Consider the following 25,709-nt stretch of genomic DNA (forward strand, 5'->3'; position numbering starts at 1 on the left):
TGGGTATTCTGTAAATTGGAGATTCTATCTACCTGTTGGTTTGAAATACAATGACAGTGCCTGTTAGATAGCTACAGTAACTTAGAAGTTCCTTCCAAAAGTGGGGAAATGGCCAGTGGTGCAGATGCATGCTGGAAAAACACACTGAAGAAATGAGGGCAGAAAGATGAATCTGAGCCCAGCTTGGGCAACTAATGGGGAAGGCTTGTTTGTTTTGTTTTTTGTTTTTATTTAAAGGAATTGCTTGAAGTAGTGATAAAAGGCCCTGATTGAATATATCACTTGTTGGAGTAAAGACTACAGTTTATATTAAATTAATTAACAGGTTAATGGGCTGATTGTCAGTATCTGTGAGAAAAGATGAACTTGGGCTTTGTTTTCTGCCACTGGTTGAAATAGCCATAGAATGATTTATGTCTAGATGTAGTATTTCTCTCCTCCGGGTCCAGGTTTGCTGGGTTGCTAATAAGTTATACCTACCTAACTGAAAATTAATGACAACTTAAGATTCTGTGGAGTTCAACAAATTAAAGTTTATTAAATATGGAAAACTAAACATTTTCCAGCAAACATCGTTTACTTTCTTGCAGTATACCAGAATAATGACATTCACATAGAAGAAGAAACTAAGCTTTTAAAGATTGGATTTATAAAATATCAGAGGAAGTTCTGCAGACAACAATGTAGGATAGTCTTACTTTAGTATGAACAAAATCCCTAAGAATTGGGTAGGACTTCGCAATACTCTTTACTGTATATATACCTTCCAGTAGCTAAAACTAAGTTCTAGCAATAGGAATTGAGATGTAGCCCTTTAAAAAATGGTGGCATTGTGCTTAAATAGAGAGACTGCTGAGGCTTTCTGATCTAAACAGATAGGGCTCTATTTAGGAACTCCCTAAGGCACACTGTGTTGGAGAACTGCTTAGTATACACCTGTGCACACTTTGATAGCCCTGCTTGGATTGAGAGGATGTTATACTGCATTATGACATAACAAGGCCAAGCCCTAGAGTTAAACTGCGCAGGTGTGAACAGTTCCACTTCTGACTGAGCAGACCCCACTCCTTGTGGGAAGGCTGCTTAATATTCTGAAAGCCACAGTGTAGATGTAGCTGGCTCTTCAGAGAACTTAACCGTGATTTTAAGGGTGAAGGTGGTTTCTTGGGCAGGTTCCATCATTTGAATTGTCAAAGCCAGGTGTGGTGGCTCACTCTAGTCAAGCATTCCCAGTACTCAATGGAGGGTCACAGGTTGGAGGATAGCTTGGGCTATGTAGCGAGACTATCTTGTGGGGAAGGGAGGGGCAAAACTACACACAACCCAATCTAAACCCTCCCACAACCTAGGAGGGTAGGGGAAGGAAGTTGGCCTTTTTAAAACAAGTGTCTCTTTCCCTCCTTCCTTGACTTCTGTGTCTGAGTTTGCTGTGTAGCCCATACTACCACAGACTCCCCAGTGCTGGGATTATAGGTTTGTACTTCCATATTCAGCCAAGTGCTTTAACAAACCTGGTCTAAAGTCTCTGAAATGGTTGACTAGGAAACAATTTTAAAGGTAGCAATGAAAAGCAGTGGTGCATCCTCTGATTTGGTCATTTGAAGTCCACTGTGTGTAGAAAGAATACATCCATCATTCAGCTTTGGTGACAGACTTCCGGTAGTGAAGTACCGTTGCTGTTACCCATATATTTAAAGCCAACATGATCACAAAACGTAGAAGAACTGAAATAAATGAAAAGAAAGTTCTGACATTAAAAAAACTGGACAGTATACTGCTTTAATTAGGAGCCTATGTAAAGTTTTACCCCAACCCCAGACAAAACAATGAGATCATGAGAACATTGGTTCCAGACATATCTAGGAAAAGGACTTCCCTGTAGAAATGACCACCTGGGCACTCAGCCATACATCCTTAGTGTTACATTGAAGTAATAGGCTCTGGCCAAGAAATGCAACTGAGACCCCTTTGCTTACATCTTGAGGACACAGCTGTCTCAAAATGCTGCATTCTATGAAGACCATTCTAATAAAGTGGTGGGCCCTGCTCATGGATCTATGAGGGAGGCTGAGGGAGGAGGACTGCTTGAGGCCTGAGTGAAAAGCCAACCTGGGCAGCACAGCAAAGATTGCATCTCATGAGACAACGTCTGAGAAATCAGCCCAGTGTTAGTACATGTTGTATAATAAAGTACCTACTTAAAAATGGGACTGATAGATCATAAGAACAGTGGCCTAACTTGCCCTTTCCGACATGAAATCTGTGTTTGTTTTATGTCAGGACTCATTGACTCAAACTCTGTAGCTGAGGATGGCTTTAAACTCCTGATTCTCCTGCGTCTGCATCCCAAATGCTGGGATTAAAATTTTAGACACATAGATGATTGAATCCAGAGCTCCCTACGTGTAAGACAAGCTATTTTACCAAACATGCTACATACGTAAGGCGCAGTAGTACATTTTGGGTGTGGGTGTGGGTGTGGGTGTTTCTTTGTGTCTTGGAACTTTTATGTAACCAGGTTTGCCCTGAACTTACAGAAACCAGCCTGCCTCTGCCTCCCCAGCGTTGGGACTGCAGGTGTGCACCACCATACCCAACTGGCCACACTGTTTTTAAAAGCTAGTCCCTCGGGAACAGTGGTGACAGATGAGAAACAGACAACAAACAGTGGGAGCATTCTTGGTCTTTTAAATATAGGCTTTTATGTGTAGGTTCTTTGCTGTTTAATTATGTCCTTTCTCTCCTGTGAACTCAAGTCCCACAGAACAACAAGGCCTATCTCCTGTTCGATCCTGTCACTAAAGTCAGAGCTTACAAAAGTACAACCCCCCAAACTGTTCTAAAGCTTCACTCTTCTAAAGCTTGCTTTCTCAACAAAAGGTCTAGTGCTGAGGAAATTTACCACTTACTGGATAGGTTTCTATCTTTTCACTTTCCAAAGATGGTGTTGAGGTTAGCTAAGGGGTTAATTAGTTCCAGCCAGAGTATTTTCTTAGTTTCCTTGGATGTGTGTGCTCACTGATTTAAAGCAGTTAGAGGTGTCTTTCTGCTCAAGGCATGTCTTATTCTTGCCTCTCTGGTTCCTGCCAACCTTCCCTCCTCTCCCTCCGTCTCCCAGCTCCCTGCTCCCGGTGTCCTGAACTACTTGGTATGGCCAGTGCTGGTTGTGTTTGGTGTTACTCCTCTTACTTAGCCTTTAAGACCTTGCTCCTCTGCAGACTCTGCTCCCAGCTCCCCCACTGCTCTGTCTCCGGCGTCTCTCATTTTTGGTCGAGAGATTAGCTGGCCTGGCTCTTTTGCCTCAGCACCTTAAGCGTATGGGACTACAAAGTGCATGCCACCATATCTGTGCCCTGCTCTGAAAACCCATTTCACAGCACAGTTCATCAGCTAATTGTGGGATGGACTCCTGTCCAACTTCCTTGTTGAGGTAGAAACTCCAGGATGAGAATTGACTCCCTTGGATATGTTCCTCCCCGAGGACTGCAAGGAGCAGGTGCTTACTGGAGACACCCACCACTGATGTACGGTGGCTACATGTGTGTTATTTTGTCTTTGGAATCTGTAGCCCAATTCAGCCAAATGAATCTGTTAAGCCTTATGGTGGATCCCATGTGGAGACCTAAGTCTCACCAAAAAATGCATATAGGAAGTCGGGTTTTTACTTACTTGTCAGGTCATTAGTGGTCATTAAAGTTGTTATTATTCTTGCTGTAAAAGAAAATTCACAGCAAATAAATAACTTGATTCTCACACATTTTGATATTTCTATTTAGTTCATGCCTTTCTGTTTTACTATAACAGTATTAACTTCTTTAATGACATTGATGGGACCCTTATTAATACTGAATTGTGTAACCATCTAATGACATGCTGTGCACCCTGACCCAGTCCTGAAGAAGCTGCTCACAAAAGCAGAGGTGATTTGTAACAGCTCAGCACTGCCAGGAAGAGTTCCAATATCTCCATATGCCCACCCTAAGAAAAGAAAAAAACCCTTAAAAGTCTGATTTGCATATTGAGCTCCCAGGCACTTTAGCTGAAGAAGGCTTCGTGTGTGTGTGTGTGTGTCTGTCTGTCTGTCTGTCTGTCTTTGTGTGTATGTATGCATGTATGTATGTATGTATGTGTGTGTGTGTGTGTGTACACACATGTGCATGCACACATATTACGAAGATATAGGTAGATAGATTGGAGAGATGGCTCATTGGTTAAAAGTACTGACTTTTCCAGAGAACCTGAGTTCAATTCCCAGCACCCACATAGGGGTATATAACCCTAGTCCCAGAGAATCTGACTCCCTCTTGTGGCCCGAGAGGGCATCAGGTATGTATGTGGTGCACATACATAAATTTAGGCAAAACACCAATATACGTAAAAATTTTTAAATGTTTTAAAAACTATATGTTTTGAGATAGGGCCTTACTGTACCACTGGCTGGTCTTGAACTCCTGGAGACCCACCTGCCTCTGCTTCCTGAGTACTGTGATTAAAGGTATGCACTACCATGCTTGGCAAAAGTTCTTTTAAGCATTAAACTCCACCTCATTTTTCATAGTAAGACAACTAAGGCTTAGAGCAAACAAGCTCTTCCTGTCTAACCAGTGTTTTGTGGGTTTTGTTGTTGTTGTTCAGTTCCTTTCTCCATTAACAACCCTCTGTAGTGAACAGGACTCTGGGTAACAGTTGAAGCCAGTACTCAGCTGTAGTCTGCACTACACCCCCTTGTACACAAAGGTACCCTTAGCAGGTTCTGTTGAATAGTTAATATCAAAAATATTAGTGTGAAAAAAGACCTCAGTCAGTTAATACCAGAAAGATACTGACATTGATGAAACCCAGTCCCTAGAGAGTGGTTATCTTACTTGCACAGGTGTAGGCGGAGAGGCCCCATGTCAGTGCACTCACAGCTCCCGAATCTTGTGCCTTCCACAAATACTGGAGCTGGGCAAACTTACTGGCTGCACTAATGACTGTGCATAAGTTCTATTGTGGATAAAATGAGAGAGTTAGGAACCTAAAAAGATGACTGGGTATAGTGCTTTGCTTATTTTTTTTTTCTTTTCTTTTTTTCGGAGCTGGGGACCGAACCCAGGGCCTTGTGCTTGCTAGGCAAGCACTCTACCACTGAGCTAGATCCCCAACCCGCTTTGCTTATTTTTTATCAATTATTTTTACTTGTTATTCTCTAGAGAGGGGACACAACTCATGGGGGCCAGTTTTCCTCCCACCACGTGATCCTGGGGATTGAACTCAGGTTGTCAGGCTTGGCAGTAAGCACCTTTAACCACTGAGTCATCAGCCCAGATACAGTGCTTTCTAAGCCAGATTTTCAAGTCTGCCATCTCTAACCTGCTAAGGTTTGAAACCTCAGTTTGGTGAAGAATGATTCTTGGCTACCTCTGTGGTAGGGAATGAATTGGCCAGAGCTAACAGAAGGACCACAGACCTGACTGCAGACTCGTCTGTCCCCTACTCTCCTGAGAATAGAGGTGGTATATCCTGGGATAGCATTTAACTGACCAACTTGCAAACTAGCCACAGGAGCCTTGTGTCTCTTTCCCATCCCAAGTGCCCTGTCTCCTGTTACCTCTCAGAAAAGAAAGCCTTGCAAATTGGCTATCAACCCATCAGGCCCCATCTCCACTGCAGCATCTAGGCTCAGACTGTCCAGAGGAAGGCCACTGCAGTCACCCAGACTGAGCAGCATGGCAGGAGCAACATTCAAGAAGTCAGGGAAATGAAGCAGAATAGATTAGGAAGGGCCACAGAAAGTGATGTGTTTGAAAGCCAGGCAGGCCAGAGAACCAAGGGAATAGTAGAAACCTTGATCTATAGTGAAAGTTTGAGGATGGTGTGTGCAAAGTGGGCTGGGATTGGCTTTCATATGAATGGCAGTCCCAGGGCCTTTGACAGGCTCTGGAGGATAGTACCTGCTTTGCTTCCTGCTGGGACAATATCACCTATATGGCTGGCTTCCATAGGTCCCTGAAGGTGAGACAGGGAAGAACCATGGAGCGGGGAGTGTTGGGGGGGTGTTTGGGCAGATGATGGGGCAGTGCCACTGCCAAGCCTAAACAGACAAAAGTTACACTGGGAACTGGGCACAGGTGCCTTTAAGAAAGGGAAGCCTGTGGGGGAGAAGGCTCTTGAGAAATTGGGGTAGTGAATACAGCAAGGGAAGAGGGCCAGGCCAGATCAGTGTGGTGGTTAGGGTCCAAAAAGAAAGAGACACCCAAAGTGGGTTACAATGTGGCCATGTCCAAATGGACAAGCTACTTTTGAGTGTTTACTTGTCATGACAAAGCCAACTTTGAGATCAAGGGGCATATGCAAATGGGCCGTAAGAGAACCTTGGTAGTGCCAACACACACTCAAGGGATAGCATTATGTTTTCTCAAAAAACAGTCCAGTGCAGGCAAGGGACTGGGAAGAAGCAGAAAGAGAATAAACTGCACGTGGCCATGTAAAGTACCAGTCCCCAATTCTTCCAGGGAGCAGGCACACAGTAAATGCTTGTACAGGGACTGAAGGAGAAGTCAGAGCAGGGGAAATGGGAAAGTTAATCCTTTAAAAATTAAGCTGCCAGGATGGCAAGATGGCTCAGTGGGTGGGGAAGATTGCTGTGGGCCTGATGACCTAAGTTCACTCCCTGAAATCCACAAGGTAGAAGGAGATGACTTCTGCAAATGTCTACATACATCCCCATATCATCATCATGCACGCATCGCATCTCAGGTTGAGAACTGTAAGCACCCTCGTTTACTTACTGGCCAAGGTCACCTGATAATGGCTTTAATGAGACCAGGCCAGTTGGAGGGGCCACAGCAAAACTTGAAGGAAGTTATGGCCATTTTATTGAGAGCAATCAGACTTTTTATACCTCTATCAGAAACAATATATTGCATTTGCCAGAATCAGTACAGTTGTAGTTGCCAGGATACAATGACATTTGCAAACTATATAGGATAAACAAGATTGATGAGAGATTAATGTCCAAGATCAATTGTCTTCTCAAGTTTCCATGCTTCCTTGACTACTAAGGGGTCATAGAGAGAAACAAATCATCCTGAATGCTTTCACTGCCCAAGGGAGGGTGCTGGTCTCAGGAACTAGAAGGCATATGATGTCCTGAAGCCATGGACTCTAACCCGAAAAACCTATGATGCATGCCTCTAAAGGCTGCTAGGTCAAGCCAACTCCATGGTTCCCTGTGAGAACCACTGCTCTGAAGTGATGTAGGGGCAGAGAGAAGGTATCTGTTTTTTCAGTTTGTTAATGGCACCACTCACCATGGCCAAGTCGATGATCCATTTCTGCAGGCTGAGGATGAACCAAGAAGACACAAATCTGGTCAAATGCTAAGGGACACAGCAGTGTCACTGGTAGATCCATCCACCCCTCCCATCTTGTCCTTCACAGAACAAGCCAGACCACAGAGGGTGACACAGAAGGCAAGGTAGAGTGGGGGACTGTTATGCTGGACAGTGTGTAGTTTGAGAAATATTCAAGGGGTTGAACATGAACATCTGCTCTGAGTTAAAAGAACAGAAGAAAATTATGGAAGAAAACAGACCTGTGTTCATACACTGTAATCTGGGATTGGGAATATTCATCAGTGGGCTTTCTTTCCTTTTAATAAATCATTTTGTTTTATGTATGCTGGTGTTTTGCCTACATGTTTGTGTGAGAGTGCTGGATCCCCTGGAATTGGAGTTATAGGTAGTTGAGAGTTGCTATGTGAGTGCTAGAAAGTGAACCTGGGTCATTTGAAAGAGCAGCCAGTGCTCTTAACCACAGAGCCATGTCTCCAGCCTTCCCTGTCTGCCAGAGATGGAGACATCTCTAAGGCATTGTCAAAATTAATCACTTAGAAAAAAGATCCAGCCTTGCAAAGGAGAGGTGTTCTGCAAAACTGTAGTGCTATGTGTGAACTTTTTACTGAATCGTCACTCCTTTCCCACTAAGTGTTGTAAAAGCACACTAGTTGGGGTGTGCGATGGTAGGTATGGAGAAACCACTTTCCATCTGACCTGCTCAGGAAGCTCAGTGACTATATGAAACAAAGGAACCCAACCAGAGCAAAAAGATCAAGCTATAAGGGCTGAGGAGAGGGGAGCAATTGGGAGGGCATGGTCCGAGTAGCAGTGGCTGGGAAGAACTAGTCACTTCCTGCTACTTTGCCTTGGGTTTTCTTCCTCGCCTTGTCCACCTCTCACATGCTATCATATCAGCATACAGAAGGAAGCCAAAGGTGACTAAAAACAATGGCCACATTAAGTAGGTAAAGGGATTACACTAAAGATGGTCTATGCCAAGATGGCCAGCATCCAGCTGTGCTAAACTCTTATTAAAGCATTCTCTATGCAAAGTGTAGTGGCACAAAGCCTGTAATCCTAGCGTTTAAGAGGTGGAGACTGAAAGATCAGGAGTCCTCAGCTATACCGGGAGATGAAGGCAATGTCCCCTTGAAACTGACCTCAGAGCAGAAGTGGATTACAGTGTGCTCTCCCTCTTTCTATGGAGGGAGGGGAATCTTAACCAGGGGTCTAGTAGCAATTGAGACAGTTTCTGGTCAAGACTTGCCCAATCCCTTGGGCCTGTCATTGTCAAACGGGTGTGTGGCCATGTCATGGAGCAGCAGGATTAATTGACTGCCACTACCATGAGAACACTTTCTTGGCCTTTTAAAGAGTAAGAAATTCAAGAAAAGTGAACAAAATATGAAATGAGCTGACATGAAATCTCACCCTTTGCAAAGAAGATTCCACTGAGTGGTACAGTCTGATCGTTGGCCATTCTGCACTGTAAGCCTCCAAACCAACACAGCCACCCAGATGACAAGGCTCGGCCTCTAAATTACAGTTTTGCATAAATGTGTGATCAGTGGAACCCATCCAGCCCACGCTTAACTCACTGAGAGGCACCTGCCAGGTGCATCCTGCATGAGACTTGGTTCCAGGCACACTGGTGTTATTAATCCCCTGGGGACATGCTCTCAGAAGGAAGGAGTGCCCAAGATGAGCACAGGTGGAGCTTGTTGCTCTTAACAGGGCGGCTGCACATTTCTCATGTTCATCCGGGAAACAGCAAGTCTACACCCCACTGGGTCTTGGAGAGCAATGGGGCATCCTGTTATGGGGATCTCTGGCAGCAACTGTACTAACCTAAGATCTATGTCAAGACTTGCATTTGTGATTCTTTCTCGGTGCTGAGGACAGAATCCAGAGCCTCTTGTATGCCACAACTGAGCCCCCTTCCTTAGCGCCTCCATCTCTTATCTGCAGCTCATATGCAGGAAGGATACACAGCCATGTACGGCAAGGCTTGCTTCACGTTCCCATTGAAATGAAAGACGAAGAGCAGGAGGACAATGTCTGAAAGAAGAGGCTCTGTGAGGTGGGCAGGGTAGCAGGTGGGAAGGCTGGGGAGCTAGAGAACAAGTTACCTTGTACGATGAGAATGGGGTATTCCAGGTAGGTGAGCAGTGGGTTCCCATAGTAATGTTGATAACGAAGAAAGACCAGGAACCTGCAGACAGGAAATGCATATATTCACAGACCACCCTGTGCCCGACCCTCCAGACCCCAGACTCTGGCACATTTTCCCAACACTAGCCTATGTGGTCTTCATCATAAGTGTGATTGACTTGAGGATAGACCTTTGGGAATATTGCCAGAGACATATGGCGTATCCAATAGTTCTTGAGGGTCAGCCAAACACCTTCAGGGTTAACTACACCGCCTTCTACATCATAGCAATCGCTTGAGGAAACTAAGGGTCAAAAAGACAAGGCCATGTAAGAACCCAAGGGTAAGAGTCTCACCAGGAGATGTTGCCCTAGTTTTAGCTGTTATGCTTTTAGGGGGACACTAGGGATGGTGCAACCAGGCATGGAGTCTCAGGTGTCATTAAAGTACACTTTGGCCAAGATCCAATTCCCTCAAATCATGATTTTAGAGTTTGAGCTCTCAGATTGAAATCTAAGGAGGGCTTATGTCCCCAAGGCATAGTCCCTGCAGTATGCACACTGTGTTCTTCCCGATGCCTCAGAGATCATCTGGCTGGTGAGGGGCAGGCAGACAGGCAAGCAAGGCCCAGAAGGGAAGCAGAATTGTAGTGACCATCCTAGCCATGCAGGGAGGAGGTGGGAAGGGAACGGAAAAAAGGGAGGAGTCAGAATGTAGACCGCCAGGATCTGGCTAGGTTGCCCCTCCTATTCCTATTGTTCCTACCTCTGGATTAAAACAGCTCTAACCTAAAGCTGTTTGAGGATTAAAAAAAGAATGCGTGTGGGGGCCCCAGAAGGACCTTCAGAAAGTTCTCACGCACCAGGAGCCATTGTAGTAAACTCCTGGCAGAAGTAGGGATAAATAACTATTGGATTTCAGTGGTGGAGCATACTGGTCTTCTGGCCACAGAGCTGGTCTTAACCCTGCCAAACATAATTACAGAAGTCTTAGCTGCTCGCCCACTGCCTCGAAGGGAGGAAGGGAGGCCTTTGGGAGTTCCAGGAAAGAGCCTACTTGATCTACACCCACGACCGACTATGAGACCCTTCCGCATCCTGGGGAACATTCCATGGCCAGAGCTGTTTTCTACTGGGGTCGGCTGTTGGATCTGAGACCATCCCTAGTTGAGTTTAAAACCAGGCAGCAAAGAGGGAGCTACAGTCAGAGTAAGAGATGTTGGATTTGGCGCTCTGGAGCTTTCTATTCAGTCCTGCACCCTGAAATCAGCTTCAGATGTCCATGAAGAACTTAGCAAGCCAGAGGCCAAATAGCTCTCCTGACTTCCGCATCCTCTGCCCCAGCCATTTTGCATCCTTCATTCTGCCTTTTGCCTTACCTCTTACCCTGACAGTCTCTCCCTTCTCTGAAATACACATACTCTCGTTCTATGGAGCCAATGGATCAGAGCCCCGCCTAGCATCAAGCGTCCCTGGAAAGGTACACTTTGAAGCACCGCACCCCCTCCCCAATTCTATCAGATAGGCGTGTCCCACTGAATGAACACAAGACTGCGGGGTGCGACTGGTGTCAAACCGTGAAGTTTGGTGCAAGAGGCTGGTGCAAGATCGTGGGACTTAGGAACGTGTTTGCCGTTTGTTTTTCCCAACCAGGGTTTTACAACTTTGCCCCTTACTCTTAACTACTTAGTCAAGGTTACCGAGAACTCCTGCAGCAGTCTCAGCCCATCCCTACGTGTTGGACTCCAACACAATTTTCAAGTTCTCCTTTTCCTTCCCACATGGAATCACCAAATCTTGTAACTCAAATAGCCTAACACTTAGGAGACTCAAGGCAGGAAAAAAATGTGGATGGTGCTGGGTGAGGTTAGGGATGGCAAGAGACTGAAGGTGCAAATGGTTTTGCTCGCGGCAAATCACATCTGTCAAATAATTGTTTTTAACATCTGGAAATATGTTAAGTATCTGGATAACACTTTGAGAGATACTTTAGTGTTGGTGTAAGTCAGAGAGAGAGAGAGAGAGAGAGAGAGAGAGAGAGAGAGAGAGAGAGAGAGAGAGAGAGAGAGAGAGGCTTTTCTTTTCTGAATCTATAAAATGGGCGTGCTCAGGCAAATCCTGGAATTTGGGAAGAAGCAGGGGAGGTGGGTGGGAGCGCCCAGTTAAGTACCTCCTAGCCCCGAGCCCCCCAAATTAACCCTTGGTTTCCCGGACTCCCAATTCCTTGCAGGCCTCCTGGGACCTTACCCGGCCAGCTCCAAAAGTAAACTAGGGAGGCTGATCCCTCGTGCGCTGCGCGCCGCCAGCTGCGCGTAGATCTGCGGCAGTTTGAGTGCGGCGCACACGCCCAGCGTGCTCCAGTTGCAGAACCATAGCAGCCCGGCCTCCATTCTGCAGTCACGGGCGTGCTAGGCCAGGGGGCTTCGGGATCTTATAGGTTAGAACCTGAGGCTCAAAATCCAAAGAGTCCTTCCGCCTTCCCGCCGGCCAGGCCCCGCCTCGACCACGCCCCGAGCTGCTGTACTGCGAGTGCGCTCCGCCGGGAGTTTGCTCTGCTTAGGATGCTCCCTACCCCTTGCCAGTTCCGCTCCCGTGCGCCCCGCCCCGAGTCTGCTCCGCTCCGGGCGCGCCGGGAGTCGGCTTGGCTCGTGATGCTCCCTGCCGGGCGTCTGCTCTGCTCTGGGTGTGCACTGCCCTGGGTCTGCTCCGCTCCCGGTCCTCCGGGCACCCAGGGCGGTGGTTCTGCCCTGCCCTGCCAGACACTGCCAATTGCTGATTCATTTTCCGGGTTCCACCCAAGGGTGCTCCTCTTAGCGGAATGGAAACGCCAAGCAGACTAGCCTCCTCGGGGGTTGGGTGGGCCCAGGGCCTTACCCCTGAGACATTCTGTTGAGGTTTTCCACTCTCTACAAGTTATCTTTTTTCTCTAGAGATTAAAACTTTCAAAGCCCTTGATCTAACCTCGTCAGCATCCTTCCAGTCTTACGGGCCTGGAAAAGCCTGAGGACTGGGTGAGTCCTCTGAAACCCAGCCACAAGGCACTAGCTTTCTACTTGTGGGAGGCTAATCTCAGTGAGTTTGCTCCCTATTCCCGGAGGCACACGTTTTCCTGTTTTTTTTTTTTTTTTTTGTTTTGTTTTGTTTTGTTTTTTGGTTTTTTTTTTTTTTTTTGAGACATGGTCTCATGAAAACGCAAACGCAGACTGGCCTTGAACTAAGTCTCAGTCTCTCTCTCTCTCTCTCTCTCTCTCTCTCTCTCTCTCTGTGAGTGTGTGTGTGTGTGTGAAGCCTAAGCAGGCCTTCAACTTCGGATCCCCCCCCCATTCCCCGCTTCCCAAGCGCTAAGATTTCAAGTGTGTGTCACTGCACCAGGCCATTTACTGTGTGGTTTGAGACACGGTCACGTGACCCACGTTGGCTTTGAACTACTGATTTCCCCACCGTCTTTTGGCAAATGCTGGGATTATAAACTTCTTCCGTCGTACCCTCTGAGAACTCTCTCTTTCTAACTTTCCTTCTTCTTTTACTTTTTGTTTTTTGTTGTTGTCATATGCACAAGCGAGTGAGTGCTTGCGTAAGCCAATGGACAACCGCAAATGTCACTCCTGACTGTCCACCCCTTTTAAAGTGGGTTCTGGGGATCTAATTCAGGTCCTCAAAAGAATTTTTGATGACTATTGATAAGGGGATGTCGTGGTACTGTTTCCCTCTGGTTGGATCTGCACTCTCTGGAATGAGGGCGACTGTGATCACTGGCTGGGGACTTCAGGGCCCACTAGCATGCCCTGGAGAGTGGGGGTGGTGGTGGGGCATTATAAGGTCCCTCTCCTCTGCAGTGTTTATAAACTGTAAACAGTAGCTTTTCCCTGAGTTGCATGGGGGGAGGGAGGCTGACAGCCTGTCTGCAGTCAGTGGTGCAGTTTTTATGAGTCATCTCACCCATGCCGGGTGATAGAGGTGCCTGTATCACTTACAGTCCAGTGAACAATCCCAATAAAGTCATCGTTTAACCAAAGCTGCACTTGGATGGGATTGATTCTTTGGTCTGTTGCAGCACTACCTGGGGAGAGTTGGCACCTCTGTATATTTCCTCAGGAGAACAACACAACGGGGAGAAAACCTTGACACCCTTTAGGCACAAGATTGGAACAGGGGGTCATTTTCCCCACCTCTGGAGATCACTAAGTTATGAGGCAGAACACACACACACACACACACACACACACACACACACACACACACACACACACACACACTCATGCTCCTGGTTGCATGCAGTCTGTGCTGATTCAGTGCTGTAAACCAGCACACCTTCCTTCTCGCCTCCAGTCCTTACCCAGTGCGCACACACACACACTTGAACCCATATTTTAGCTATGTTGCACATCAGCAGACAATTCTGCTTCTAAGAAAAGTAGACAAGAATGGAGATCCCAGCCAGCCAGCTCTGCTCCAAGTTACTCCATATTGGGTAAAGCAAGCAGCCTTGCCCTGAGTGACTCCATTTTACAAAGTAGCAGTTTGAGGGTAAATGCTAAGGTAAAAGGATTCTACGTCCCATATAGGCAAACAACCCCTTAAATCTCTAAGCTAATCAATAGTAACATTTCCATCCACATATGGCTTACCTGTCTGTATTTATACGTGGCACGTAAGCTACTGGCCAGTGTGCTGTGCTCAGCACTGAAACTGGGAACAATGCTTGTTCTACACCAAGTCTTCTTAAACTCCTTCCACTCACAGCCCATCTCAACTGAGAAAGTTCTATGGGATCCTGGATATAGAGCTATGAACACCGTGTGATCAGGCCATAGCTTTCAGAGCCAGCCTGGACACCTTTCCTGTGTCTTTCCTTCTCTGACTCTTTCTGAAGGATGCTTTTCCAAACACTTTCATTCTGTTACTTCCCCAGAGACTCTCCCCCACTTCCCTCACCACACTGACTGCTGGTCTGCCATGTGGCTACTTACTAAAAAAGGACATGGTTTTTCTTTTCCAAGTTTTATAGTTCGCCTGCCCTCTGTTTTACTCAAACTCTAATAAAAAAAATCCTTGACCTTTATAAAAAAAAATGTGTGCAAATAGAACACTTGCTGATAACAAATTAAATACTTTTTTAAAAAAATATTCTTTGGTTTACACTTAAGTTTGCAATTTACTAAAGATAAAAAGCAAATTTGCATACCGAGATGGTTGTGTCATTTTTACTAAAGAATTAAATCTTGGCTGAATATATGATAGGACTGAAAATAGAACAATTTCAACATTTTTCAGAGTTGACTAATGTTTTTATTTTATTTTAAAATTTTTTAAAATCTATTTTTATTTTATGTATGTGGTTGTTTTGCCTGAATATCAGTCTGTGCACTTCATGCATGCCTGGTGCCCATAGAGGCTGGAAGAGGACGTTGGACTCCCTAGAATTGGGGTTATAGTCGTGAGTCACTATGTGGATGCCAGGAACCAAACCCTAGCCTTCTAGAAACCTACCAGGACTTTTAACCCCTGAGCCATCTCTCCAGCCCCCTGACATTTTGATTTTATAATTCTCGATGCAAAGAATTCCCTTTTATATAAATAAGTAATTAAAATGACACAGCACATTTAAGAATATTTAAAATTTACTGGAAACTGTTCTAATTGCAACCCAAACTCATTTTGAAAAAAATGGAACTTGAGGGGCTGGAGAGATGGCTCAGTGGTTAAGAGCACTAGCTGCTCTTCCAAAGGTCCTGAGTTCAAATCCCAGCAACCACATGGTGGCTCACAACCATCTGTAATGGGATCTGATGCCCTCTTCTGGTGTGTCTGAAGACAGCTACAGTGTACTCATATAAATTTTAAAAAATATGAAATTTAGGGGGCTGGGGATTTAGCTCAGTGGTAGAGCGCTTACCTAGGAAGCGCAAGGTCCTGGGTTCGGTCCCCAGCTCCGAAAAAAAGAACCAAAAAAAATATGAAATTTGAGTCAAGTAGAGGAGCAGTTGTGTATGTATTGGACACATGTGTGCACATAGGTGCCTGTGTGTAGTGTTTCAGGCCGCATCTCTTGATATTGTGTGGTGTGACAACCTGCTGAGTACGGAACATGCACATGTATGTTCAGAGCCACAGCTGCAGTGAAGTCACATGACGTAGCCCTGGGCAGCACTGGCAGACAACCTGGGGTTGTTATGTATTTGATTTTGAATTAATTTTCAGTTATCATGTGTTCAGAACACTTGGACCAAATTTTTGCAGACCCCATATACAGTTACAGGAGCCCAGCTCAGTTGTGGAAGCTGGGTTGTGTAAACAGCCACACTGTGATTGCCCTGCTCCCTACTGGGACTCGGATGCAGCTCTTGTCCATCTGTCACCTGACATTTGTTTCCCCTTCCCTACGGTCCCTTTGGCAAAGTTTTAGACTGTAGCCATTAACCTGGGTCACTGCCTTGGCTTTCTTTGTCGTTCACGAAGTGACAAGGATATGTCTGTTTTTTCCTAATGGCTCTCAGGTCACACTCCTTTATTATCTGTCTGGTAGGAGGGCTCCTTGGGTACACAGCTGATGTCTCCAGAGTGTCATTTTGGGAGGTACATCGTGTCAGCACCCTTCTACGGATGCGGTTTCCTATGAATCTCTAACTAAGGGTTTCTATAGCCTTTATTAATTCATACCTAAGTTAGCTATGACTACGTTAGCCATAAGATGGTGATTTTCTGTTCTTCCTTATTCTGTAGTCCACAAAAGAGTTCGGTAATTAAAATGTAATTATTGATCGTGTGCACGCATGTTTGTGTGTGCACATCGGTCAAGGGTATGGAGCCAAGCCAGCTTGACTTCCTACTGTCCTTCCTTTCGGCGTCCATATTGTCCTAACTGTGGTGGGTAGGCAGCCCTCAGGTGGACTCATGGGTCCCTCCCACCTTGCCTCTTCATTTCTAGAACAGGAAGATGTCTAACAGTCACTCCGTGCCCTTATGCTGGTATTCATCCTTCATTACTGGAGAAGACAGGCAGCTTCTGCCACAGAGCAGAGGGCAGCAGGGGCTCTTAAAGAAGCAATGGTTAGAACTGAAGGGGGATCCTTCCCGCTCTGCTGTGGCCCTCCCAGCCTAATCCCTTCCGGACCCCTGATGCCACCCAGTCTGTGGGCTCTGAGCTGCCTCGTGACCATCTGCATGGCGCTCCCCAGGCTTTTCCAGTGCTGCTGCGAGGGTTTGGCTCATCTAGACTTCCTTGTTCTGGACCCAGAGAAAGAAGGACCTTCATCCCCTCAGCCCGTGGATGCGACAGTGAAGGTCAGAAGCAGGCAGCCTGCAGATGAGGCAAGGGCAGAGGGTATGTGGGACCGGCTGTGGCCTTCAGAGTAAAACGGACTCCGTATGCTGTAGTCTCCTGCAGGCTCTCTTGGTTCAGCTGGTCCTGGCACTCTTCGGCTGAACAGTCTGTTGGATAGCCCAGCCAGGAACCTGTTGGTCCAAGAAACTGGGAGACACGTAGGCAAGATATCGGGTGTGATGCTGCAGCCCAGGTCCGTGCATGGGGAAGGAGGTGGTGAGTTGCACTGTGTGGTCCCTGCTGGTCAATGCGCTCTGCAGAGGAGCAGCCCCTGTGACATCCTTGAGACCTGTCTCTTCCCCTCCCCTGTCCGTCCTCTAACTGTGAAGATGGAGGCCTGGAGGGGTACTGCTGCCCTGAGTGACACGTCACAGAGACTTGACCAGGATAGCCCGAATGTTTGCTGTGGCTTCTAGACTTCCTGGGTAGTGACAAAAATATCTATGAAACTGAAATGCTACAACATCTGTAAGTGGCTGTGCCCCCAGGCTTGACAGCCAGTACTGGGGCCCTGGACCCATGCCTGAAGGAGCCAAGGTCCTACTGGGGCAGTAAGTATCACACGGCTATCAAATGCCTGTCTTGGGGGTTGGATAGGCACAGAGGCAACTGATAGGGGCTCAGTACATGTTTCTGCATGAGCACGCTTTGCGTTACTCTATGACGTACACCCCCGTCCCAAACAGCTCTTTCTTTTTTTCTTATTTATTTATTTATAAAGATTTATTTATTTATTATATATGAGTACACTGTAGCTGTCTTCAGACACATCAGAAGAGGGCATCAGATCTCATGACAGATGGTTGTGAACCACCATGTGGTTGCTGGGAACTGAACTCAGGACCTCTGGAAGAGCAGTCGGTGCTCTTAACCACCGAGCCATCTCTCCAGCCCCTATTTACTTTTTACTGGATACTTTTTTTTTTTTTTAACTTTTCTATTTTTCGGAGCTGGGGACCGAACCCAGGGCCTTGCGCTTGCTAGGCAAGCGCTCTACCACTGAGCTAAATCCCCAACCCTTACTGGATACTTTTTATGTAGTTACATTTCAAATGTTATCCCCTTTCCTTCCCTCTCCCATCGCTCCTCCCCCTGCTTCTATGAAGATGCTCCCACTCCCACCCACCCACTCCCACCTCAACACCCTGGCATTCCCCTACACTGAAGCCTTCACAGAACCAAGGGCCTCTCCTCCTATTGATGCCAGACAATGCCATCCTCTGCTACAAATGCAGCTGGAGCTATGGGTTCCTCCATGTGTTCTCTTTGGTTGGTGGTTTAGTCCAGGGAGCTCTGGGCGGGAGTCTGGTTGGTTGATGTTGATGGTTAGCTGTACGGGAAGAAATACAGGGACAAAGAGTGGAGCAGGGACTGAAGGAAAAGTCATCCAGAGACTACCCCACCTGGGGATCCATCCCATCTGCAGTCACCAAACCCAGCCACTATTGCTGATGCCAATAAGTGCTTGCTGACAGGAGCCTAATATGGGTATCTTCTGAGAGGCTCTGCCAGAGCCTTACTGACAGAGATGAAGATGCTCACAGCTAACCAAACAGTTATGTCTATTCAAGGTGAAAGTCTAGGAGCAAGAAAGATAAGTGAAGACTGGGACTGGAGAGATGGTTCCGCAGTTAAGAGCACTTGCAAAAGACCTAGGTTCCATCCCCAGCATGCACATGGTGGCTCACAGCCATCTCTAACTCTAATTTCAGGGGTCCAGTGCCTTCTCTGGCCTCTAAGGGCACCTGCGTACACAGACATGTCTGGGGTACCCCAGCACCTGCAGATAGACAGAGCTCTGAGCATGGTTATGAGGTCAGACTGAACTCATTAAACACGCTCCTGGCTTTAACACTGGGCTCCCTTTCCAGAATCTCTGGGGTCCTGAACTGGAAGGGCTGAGGCTCTGTGGTCCTGGGAGGGTTTCTGGAATCCTCCTCATGCCTGGTGTGGGACTGAACCAAGAGCACTTGTGAGGGCTTCCTGGCCTGTGTCCACTCCATACCCACCTGCTGTGACCAGCCCCAAGAGCTGGCTCTACACTGGCTGCAGCTCATCCTCTGGCTTCTTCTTCCGAGTGCCTTCCACAAAGAAGAAGTCCATGTGGCTGAGGGCTCTCCCCAGAGGCGTGTCCACCCTGCTGCCCACTTCCCGGCTTGTGGAGGAAGGGAAGGTGTCTGAGAAGAAGGGCACATTTGCAGGCAGCTCCTGAGGCTCCTTCTTATTTCCCTGAGGGGAGGAGACATCCCAGGTCACACGCTTTATGGGATAAAGAAGAAGCTGGGCATTATGTCCTTGGATTCTCATATCCCGGTCTGGAACTAGAAACCAGGATGGGAGCTAGATAGGGTCTTGACAACATCCATTTCAGTCAGAGTAGATGGTAGACTAGAGATGGGGACTCAAGGACAGCATCTTGAGAAGTCCTCAGGGGACTTGGGCACACATTCATACACACAACAGACTCCTTAAGGAGGGGAGAAGTCTCCTCAATAAATGAGCCATGAGACAAGACAGACACAAGCCACTTCCGCAGCCCTGGCTATTCAGAAGAGACAGGCCTTAATGCTACAGTGATGTGCCTGCCTCTGCCTCCAAAGGGCTGGGGATTAAAGGTGTGCATCACCACCTGGCTCAGTTGGTTTATTTTTATTAAAACCAGCAGAGCTGGAGAGATAGCTCACCCACTAAGGGCTAAGGCTCACACTTCCAAATGTCGAGAGTTCAGTTCTCAATATCCATATTATGAAAAACTGTCTCTCCAGCCTCCCCTTTCTCTCCTACAACTGTATATACAAGCATACACACACAGGGAAGCACACACATATACACACCACACACTTCCAAAAAGAAAAATATATCTTTAGTTGGTTGGTTGGTTTTTTTGAGACAGGGTTTTTCTGCATAGCCCTGACTATCCTGGAACTCTCTACGTAGAGCAGGCTGGTCTCAACCTCAGATCCACTTGCATCTGTCCCCCAAGTGCTGGGAGTAAAGGCATGTGCTACCACCTCCCAGTGAAAATATATCTTTAATAAAATCAACAAATACTGGATACTTTTTTTCTAAGTGTTCTATATAAATATTTTCTTTTCCATTAGACCCCTAGTTACTTAAAACAACACTTTTATTCCTCACTTCTATTCTGCTCAGAGCGCAGAGTAGGTCCTCAAAAAAAAATTTAGTTAAATGAAGGAAGAAAGAAAGGGCAGATGTCCACACTGAAAGCAGTTTTCTGGAGGTTGGGGGTTGTGTCTTACCAGAGGGTCATAGTCCTTCAGGAAACCCCAATTCTCAGCCCTGGAAAGAAAGCACACGATTATCAAGGTTTTTTGTTTGTTTGTTTCTTAATGTACACTGGTGTTCTGCTGACATATAGATCTGTGTGAGGGTGTCGGGTTCCCTAGAACTAGAAATACTGACAGCATGCGGTTGCTGGGAATTGAACCCAGGTCTTTTGGAAGAGCAGCCAGTGCTCTTAACCACTCAGCCACCTCTCCAGCTCGATTGTATCTTGTTTGTTTGTTTGTTTTCTGGAATATCCTGAAAATTAACTTCTACTATGTCTTTAAGTGTTTGTATTACCATGGGGGAATTAAAACGCTATGTAACCACGATGAATGCCAAGTGCCCATGCTTTATTTATGGAGCAGCACACAGAGTGGCCAGTTACTTTTTCTATCTTGCTTTTGTGATTTCCACATATTCGTCCTACTCCAGGTGTGTTTAGCGCTTCTAGTTTACATGATCCTTATTTCTTCTTTTATTCTAGTCCAGGTTAGCTCAGAAAAAATTTTTAAAGGTTTATTTATTTTTTATTTTTATATAAGTACACTGTAGCTATTTACAGACACACCAGAAGAGGGCATCGGATCCCATTACACATGGTCATGAGCCACCATGTGGTTGCTGGGAATTGAACTCAGGACCTCTGGAAAAGCAGTCAGTGCTCTTAACCTCTGAGCCATCTCTCCAGTCCATGCTCAGGACTCTTGATGTAGCTGACAATGACCTTGGACGACAACGACTCCTCTTCCTCTTCTTCTTCTTCTTCCTCCTCCTCCTCCTCTTCCTCCTCCTCCTCTTCCTCCTCTTCTTCCTCCTCCTTCTTCTTCTTCTCCTCTTATTTAAACTTGAGATGGGTTCTTATTGTGGTCCTGCTGGCCTGGAACTTTCTATGTAAACCAGGCTGGCTTTGAATTCACAGAGATCTGCCTGCCTTTGCCCCTTTGCCCCTTTGCCCCTCTGCCCCTCTGCGCTTCTGCCCCTCTGCCCCTCTGCCCCTCTGCCCCTCTGCCCCTCTGCCCCTCTGCCCCTCTGCCCCTCTGCCCCTCTGCCCCTCTGCCCCTCTGCCCCTCTGCCCCTTTCCCCCTCTGCCCCTCTGCCCCTCTGCCCCTGGGATTAAAGGTGTACAAGTTACAGCAGGCAAACTTGACCTTTGGGTCCTCCTGACTCTACCTTCCCAATGCTGGGATTGCAGCCTTTGGTCATCACCTTTTGCGATGGTTTGGATGAGAATGATCTCTATATGCTTATTTATTTGAACAGTTGGCTCCTATTGGTGGAACTGTTTGGAAAGGATTAGGAGGTGAGGCCTTGTTAGAGGAGGTGTGTCATTGGGTGGGCTTTGTAAGCTGCCTTAGTCATGGTGTTTTATCACAGTAATAGAAAGGCATTTCTGTTTTTTTAAAAGATGATATATATATACATATATATACATACATATATATATACATATATATATATATGCATGCGCAGATACTGTAGCTTTTTTAAGACAAACCAGAAGAGGGCATCATATTCCATTACAGATGGTTGTGAGCCACCATGTGGTTGCTGGGAATTGAACTCAGGATCTCTGGAAGAGCAGTCAGTGCTCTTACCCACTGAGCCATCTCTCTGGCCCCACTTGTGCATTCTTTAAAAATGTCTAATATGAGGGGTTGGGGATTTAGCTCAGTGGTAGAGCACTTGCCTAGCAAGCGCAAGGCCCTGGGTTCGGTCCTCAGCTCCGAAAAAAAAAAATGTCTAATATGTAAAGCTGAAGCCTAACGTGTTTTAGTTGCCTTTTGTCCTGGAAGGGAGACCCCCTTGGTACCCTGGGCAAACAAACCTACCACGCTTCCCCTAGTATTCTTCACTGAATAAAAGCAAGAACAAGGCTCCCCAACCCAACCCCCAGACCAGCATCCCGCCCCAGGCAGTACCTGGTTTCCAGCTGCCAACTTCTTCCCAGAAGAGGATAGAGATGTTATTGTTTGTCCGGAGATGGGCCCAGAGCCCTGTCTATGCCTGTATTCCCTGCTATCTTTGGGAAAGAGTGCCTTGGCTCCTCCATAGTCTGAGCCTCTGCTGACCTCTCTCACACCCTACTTCCATGTTCTCCCCCTCTGATCTTTCCATATATCCTCAGCACTTTCTCAGACCAAGGCGAGTGGAGGTGTGGGAGGTCTCAGGGAGAAAGGAGGCGGGGCAGGACACTCACCAACGCCGCTGGCCCCGCGCTTCGGCTTCCACAAGCTCCCTCCACAGCTGGTCCTGCTGCACACCCGGGGCTAGAGTCCCCTGGGAACCACCCACGAGAGCCCTGCCTGCTGCCGGGCCATCCCGGCCCGGGGAAATTGTGGCAAGCTGCCTGGTAGGGGGCAGTTGGTACCCTGATGATGTGGTTCTAGGAAGCCCAGTGTGTTGGCTGCCCATGGCAGGCTGGATAAGCAGGAGAGGAAGAGAAGAAAGAAAAGAGAAAGACTGGTTGAGACTCTCTCGTCTTAACCCAGAATAACCTGCACAAGGTGTTCCCACATCGTCCCACACCGGATCTCGAGCTCAGAGAGAGTGGCAGATGGGGACAAAAAACACTCCAGGCTGGGACAGCATCTGTGCCCAGCTGTGTTTTGCAGCCCTGCCTGTGTTGACCGTCGCCCAGGGAACAGGCGAGTCCCGAGTGCGCATGGGGCGGAAGGGGCGGACCCGGTTTGTGCCCTCTGAGGACGTCTGAGCCACTCAGTGGGTGCAGATGGTAGGTGCTTTGCCCAGTTCTTCCCCTGAGCAGGAGGGCGGGACAGTGTCTGACGCTGGATCTCGGGAGGCGGTGAGTGCTCCATGCTCCGGGGATCTGGGAAGGCTGGTGAACTCGAGCACGGTCCTGTGCTTCCCCCTGGTGGAAAACTCAGCCTCCCAGACCAAAAGAGCAGGGGCAGGAAGTGAAGATATCTTAATTAGGGTTTCTAATTGCTGTAAGGAAATATCAAAGCAAGTTAGGAAGGAAATGGCTTATCTGGCTTCCACTTCCATATAGTAATCCATCATTAAAGGAATTCGGGACAGGAACTCAAACAGGGCTAAAACCTGTAGATAGGAGCTGATGCAGAAACCGTGGAGGGCTATTGCTTACTGGCTTACATGGCCTGCTATCTTTAAAAAAGATTTGTTTGTTTGTTTAATGTATATAAGTGCTCTAGCTGCATGTACACCTGCATGCCAGAAGAGGGCATCAGACCATATCGTAGATGGTTGTGAGCCACCGTGTGGTTGCTGGGAATTGAACTCAGGACCTCTGGAAGAGCAGCCAATGAACTGAGGCATCTCGTCAGCCTTCAGCCTTAAAACCCAGGACCTCCTACCCAGGGATGGCCTGGGCCCTCCCCCATCAATCAATCAATCACTAAGACATGACTCACTAGCCCCACCCCCTCACTAGCAGCAGCACTCAGAAGAGCTGGCTCTGCACCTTAACTGGGCAGCACAGTGGAGCTGGCCCTGACGGTGAAGGGACGGGGATCCAGGCCAGAGGGCATGAGAACAGGAGAGATGAACGTGCCTCCTGCCCACGTCAGCACTGGGTGGTCTAGCTGGAGCCGTGCTGGACAGCTATCCCTGGAGGTACAGAGAAGGGAACGTTGAGGCGCTGACCCTCTCAGTTACCACCCGTGCCCAGATCCCGGGCTCTGAATTGGCCTACTCCAAAATCTATATCGTTTGCAAATGGTTGGGACACACGAAAGGGCCAGTCCTGCTTATCCAAAGCTGTAGGATCCCCACAACATGAAGCAACAACAGGATAATGAGGAGGAGTCCTGGTGACAATCCAATGTGGATGGTGTCACAGGAGCCAGAGACCTGGAAGCGCAGGCCAATGACTCACTGCAATGAACATTTGCAAGTGACGGTGTGGGACAGAAGGATGTACTGTGGGACACACTGCAGCTTCTACAATGAGATGTTTTCTAGGTCTTTTTTCTTTTTCTCTTTGTGTGTGTGTGTGTGTGTGTGAGAGAGAGAGAGAGAGAGAGAGAGAGAGAGAGAGAGAGAGAGAGAGAGAGAGAGAGAGAGAGAGAGAGGCTATTTTGTGGGGAGGTGGCAAGGACAAAGGGTGGATACGAAGGGATGAAGGTATGGGAGATGAATGGGACTGGGCTGCATAATGTGAAACTCACAAAGAATCAATAAAAAGTTTTCCTTTTAAAGTGAATTATGGAGGAAGAAAATTTTAAAAATGCCTTACAGCTGGATCTTATGGAGGCATTTTCTCAACTGATGCTCCCCCCTCGCTGATGACTTTAGCTTGTGTTAAGCTGACCTAAAACTAGCCAGGGCCGCAATGTATGCTCCTTCTGAAAGCCCAGAGAACCTGCAGCGTCCTGTCATTGATACTGCGGAGCCTTCCAACCACCCTCGGCAGCTTTAGTAGACATAGGCTCTACACTGTGTCACACTCAGGACCGCAGTGAAACCCAGTCTACAGGGAAGAATACAACAGGGGTGATTGTCAAGGTGGCCTGAGTTAGCTTATCATAAGAGGCACATTGAAGACTTAAGGGTGGGAGTTCTGCTGCGCACCCACTTCTGTTTCTTCCCTAATCCTGAGAAGCCCAGTTCTTTCTGTGGCACCAGTGGGTTTTTCATCCAGCTCAGCCAAACTCAGACCCTCCCATCTGCTGTTCCAGGCACCCTCTTTTCTTCTTTATCGTTGGAGCTGGGTCTATTGATAGACCTCTCAATCCTTCCCTCACACTTTGTGTCTGACTCCTGTTAGGCAAGGTGCTCCTTCCCTGTACAGCCAGAGAACAGAAACAGTTAACCAAGTGTAGACAGAGGTGCCTTAAGTGGAGAGATGCTCTGGGACTCAGCCAATAGTTCACACCTCCTCTAGTTTCTGCTCTCTTATTGTGTGTCTGTTTCCTCTCCAGCAGTGAAGCTCCTTAGGATACAAAGTAAACAAAAGAATACCAGGAAGTCCCTGAAACTGACCAGATTCACTAGGCTCCTCCTTTCCTGACAGTGAACAATAGCCAGTGCTGAGAGTTCCACTAAAAGGAACCAAGCTGCAAAGGAGACTTGGGAGACCACCCAAGTGGCCTGGAAGAAGCAGAGACCTCTGGAGCAGCGGGGAAGAACAACAGAGCCACTTGGAAAGCACACTCCCCTACCTGTTGAGTTGCCTGCAGGTTGTACCGTGTGCACCAGGCTGCCAACTTTTGTGAGCTGTCACCCACACTGTTGTGGTCTTGGGTGATGCAACTGTCTGACTCATATCTACCTCTGTAAGTAATCCCAGTAAAACTCATTGGTTTACCTACTAAGACTTTGGTGGTATCCATACTTTGGTCTGTCGTAGGTTCTCTATCTGGGGTTAACAGATGCCTGTTGCTTCTCCCCAGGAAAATTTCATTACAAAAGAGGCAGCAGGATTTAATCTTTACAGATGAGAAGGATTTTGAAGGTACAAGAGAGAAGACAAGGGAGGAGGCATAGTTTGGGGCTCGAGGTCGGATACAGATGCAGCCAGGCGTGTGAATATTTTGTACCTTATTCTGCACAGAGCCGGCAGTGATAAGTTATAACCACCAAGGTAACCGCAAAGTTAGAACCATCAGGAAGGGACCGAGGAGCCTTCCATGGCTGCGACCCTTGGGA

At 47.3% G+C, this 25,709-nt stretch overlaps 2 protein-coding genes and 1 long non-coding RNA gene across 5 annotated transcripts; 1 reads left to right on the top strand and 2 right to left on the bottom strand.

Annotated features, from left to right (window-relative positions):
• Window positions 1–508: 508 nt before the first annotated feature.
• Window positions 509–12,030, bottom strand: Slc66a3 (solute carrier family 66 member 3). Of its 3 annotated transcripts, NM_001034952.1 has the most exon segments (7): window positions 509–1,724; window positions 3,670–3,711; window positions 4,866–4,986; window positions 7,293–7,350; window positions 9,308–9,377; window positions 9,449–9,531; window positions 11,717–12,030. In NM_001034952.1, coding segments are annotated over 7 exon segments (609 nt in total). In that variant the 5' UTR covers window positions 11,860–12,030; the 3' UTR covers window positions 509–1,632.
• Window positions 12,031–18,063: 6,033 nt separating this feature from the next.
• Window positions 18,064–22,743, bottom strand: Cimip5 (ciliary microtubule inner protein 5). The gene is given in 4 exon segments (NM_001415120.1): window positions 18,064–18,123; window positions 18,803–19,022; window positions 20,054–20,093; window positions 22,279–22,743. Coding segments are annotated over 3 exon segments (447 nt in total). The 5' UTR covers window positions 22,494–22,743; the 3' UTR covers window positions 18,064–18,123; window positions 18,803–18,830.
• LOC134479346 (uncharacterized) lies at window positions 22,238–25,375 on the top strand. The gene is made up of 2 exons (XR_015622931.1): window positions 22,238–22,812; window positions 24,983–25,375. It is a non-coding gene; the product is annotated as an uncharacterized LOC134479346 (long non-coding RNA).
• The last annotated feature ends 334 nt before the right edge of the window (window positions 25,376–25,709 follow it).

Source organism: Rattus norvegicus, chromosome 6 (assembly GCF_021556685.1).
Source record: "Rattus norvegicus strain SHRSP/BbbUtx chromosome 6, alternate assembly SHRSP_T2T, whole genome shotgun sequence".
Lineage (NCBI taxonomy): Eukaryota > Metazoa > Chordata > Mammalia > Rodentia > Muridae > Rattus > Rattus norvegicus.

Bases quoted from the DNA above. Each gene is read 5' to 3' on its own strand.
- Slc66a3 (XM_087552597.1), bottom strand. From the start codon at position 11,859: ATGGAGGCCGGGCTGCTATGGTTCTGCAACTGGAGCACGCTGGGCGTG. The intron at 9,532-11,716 runs GTAAGGTCCCAG...TCCTGTCTGCAG, and splicing joins TTACTTTTGGAGCTGGCCGG to GTTCCTGGTCTTTCTTCGTT. The intron at 1,725-3,669 runs GTAAGTAAAAAC...CATTTATTTCAG, and splicing joins GACCACTAATGACCTGACAA to TTCTTCTACGTTTTGTGATC.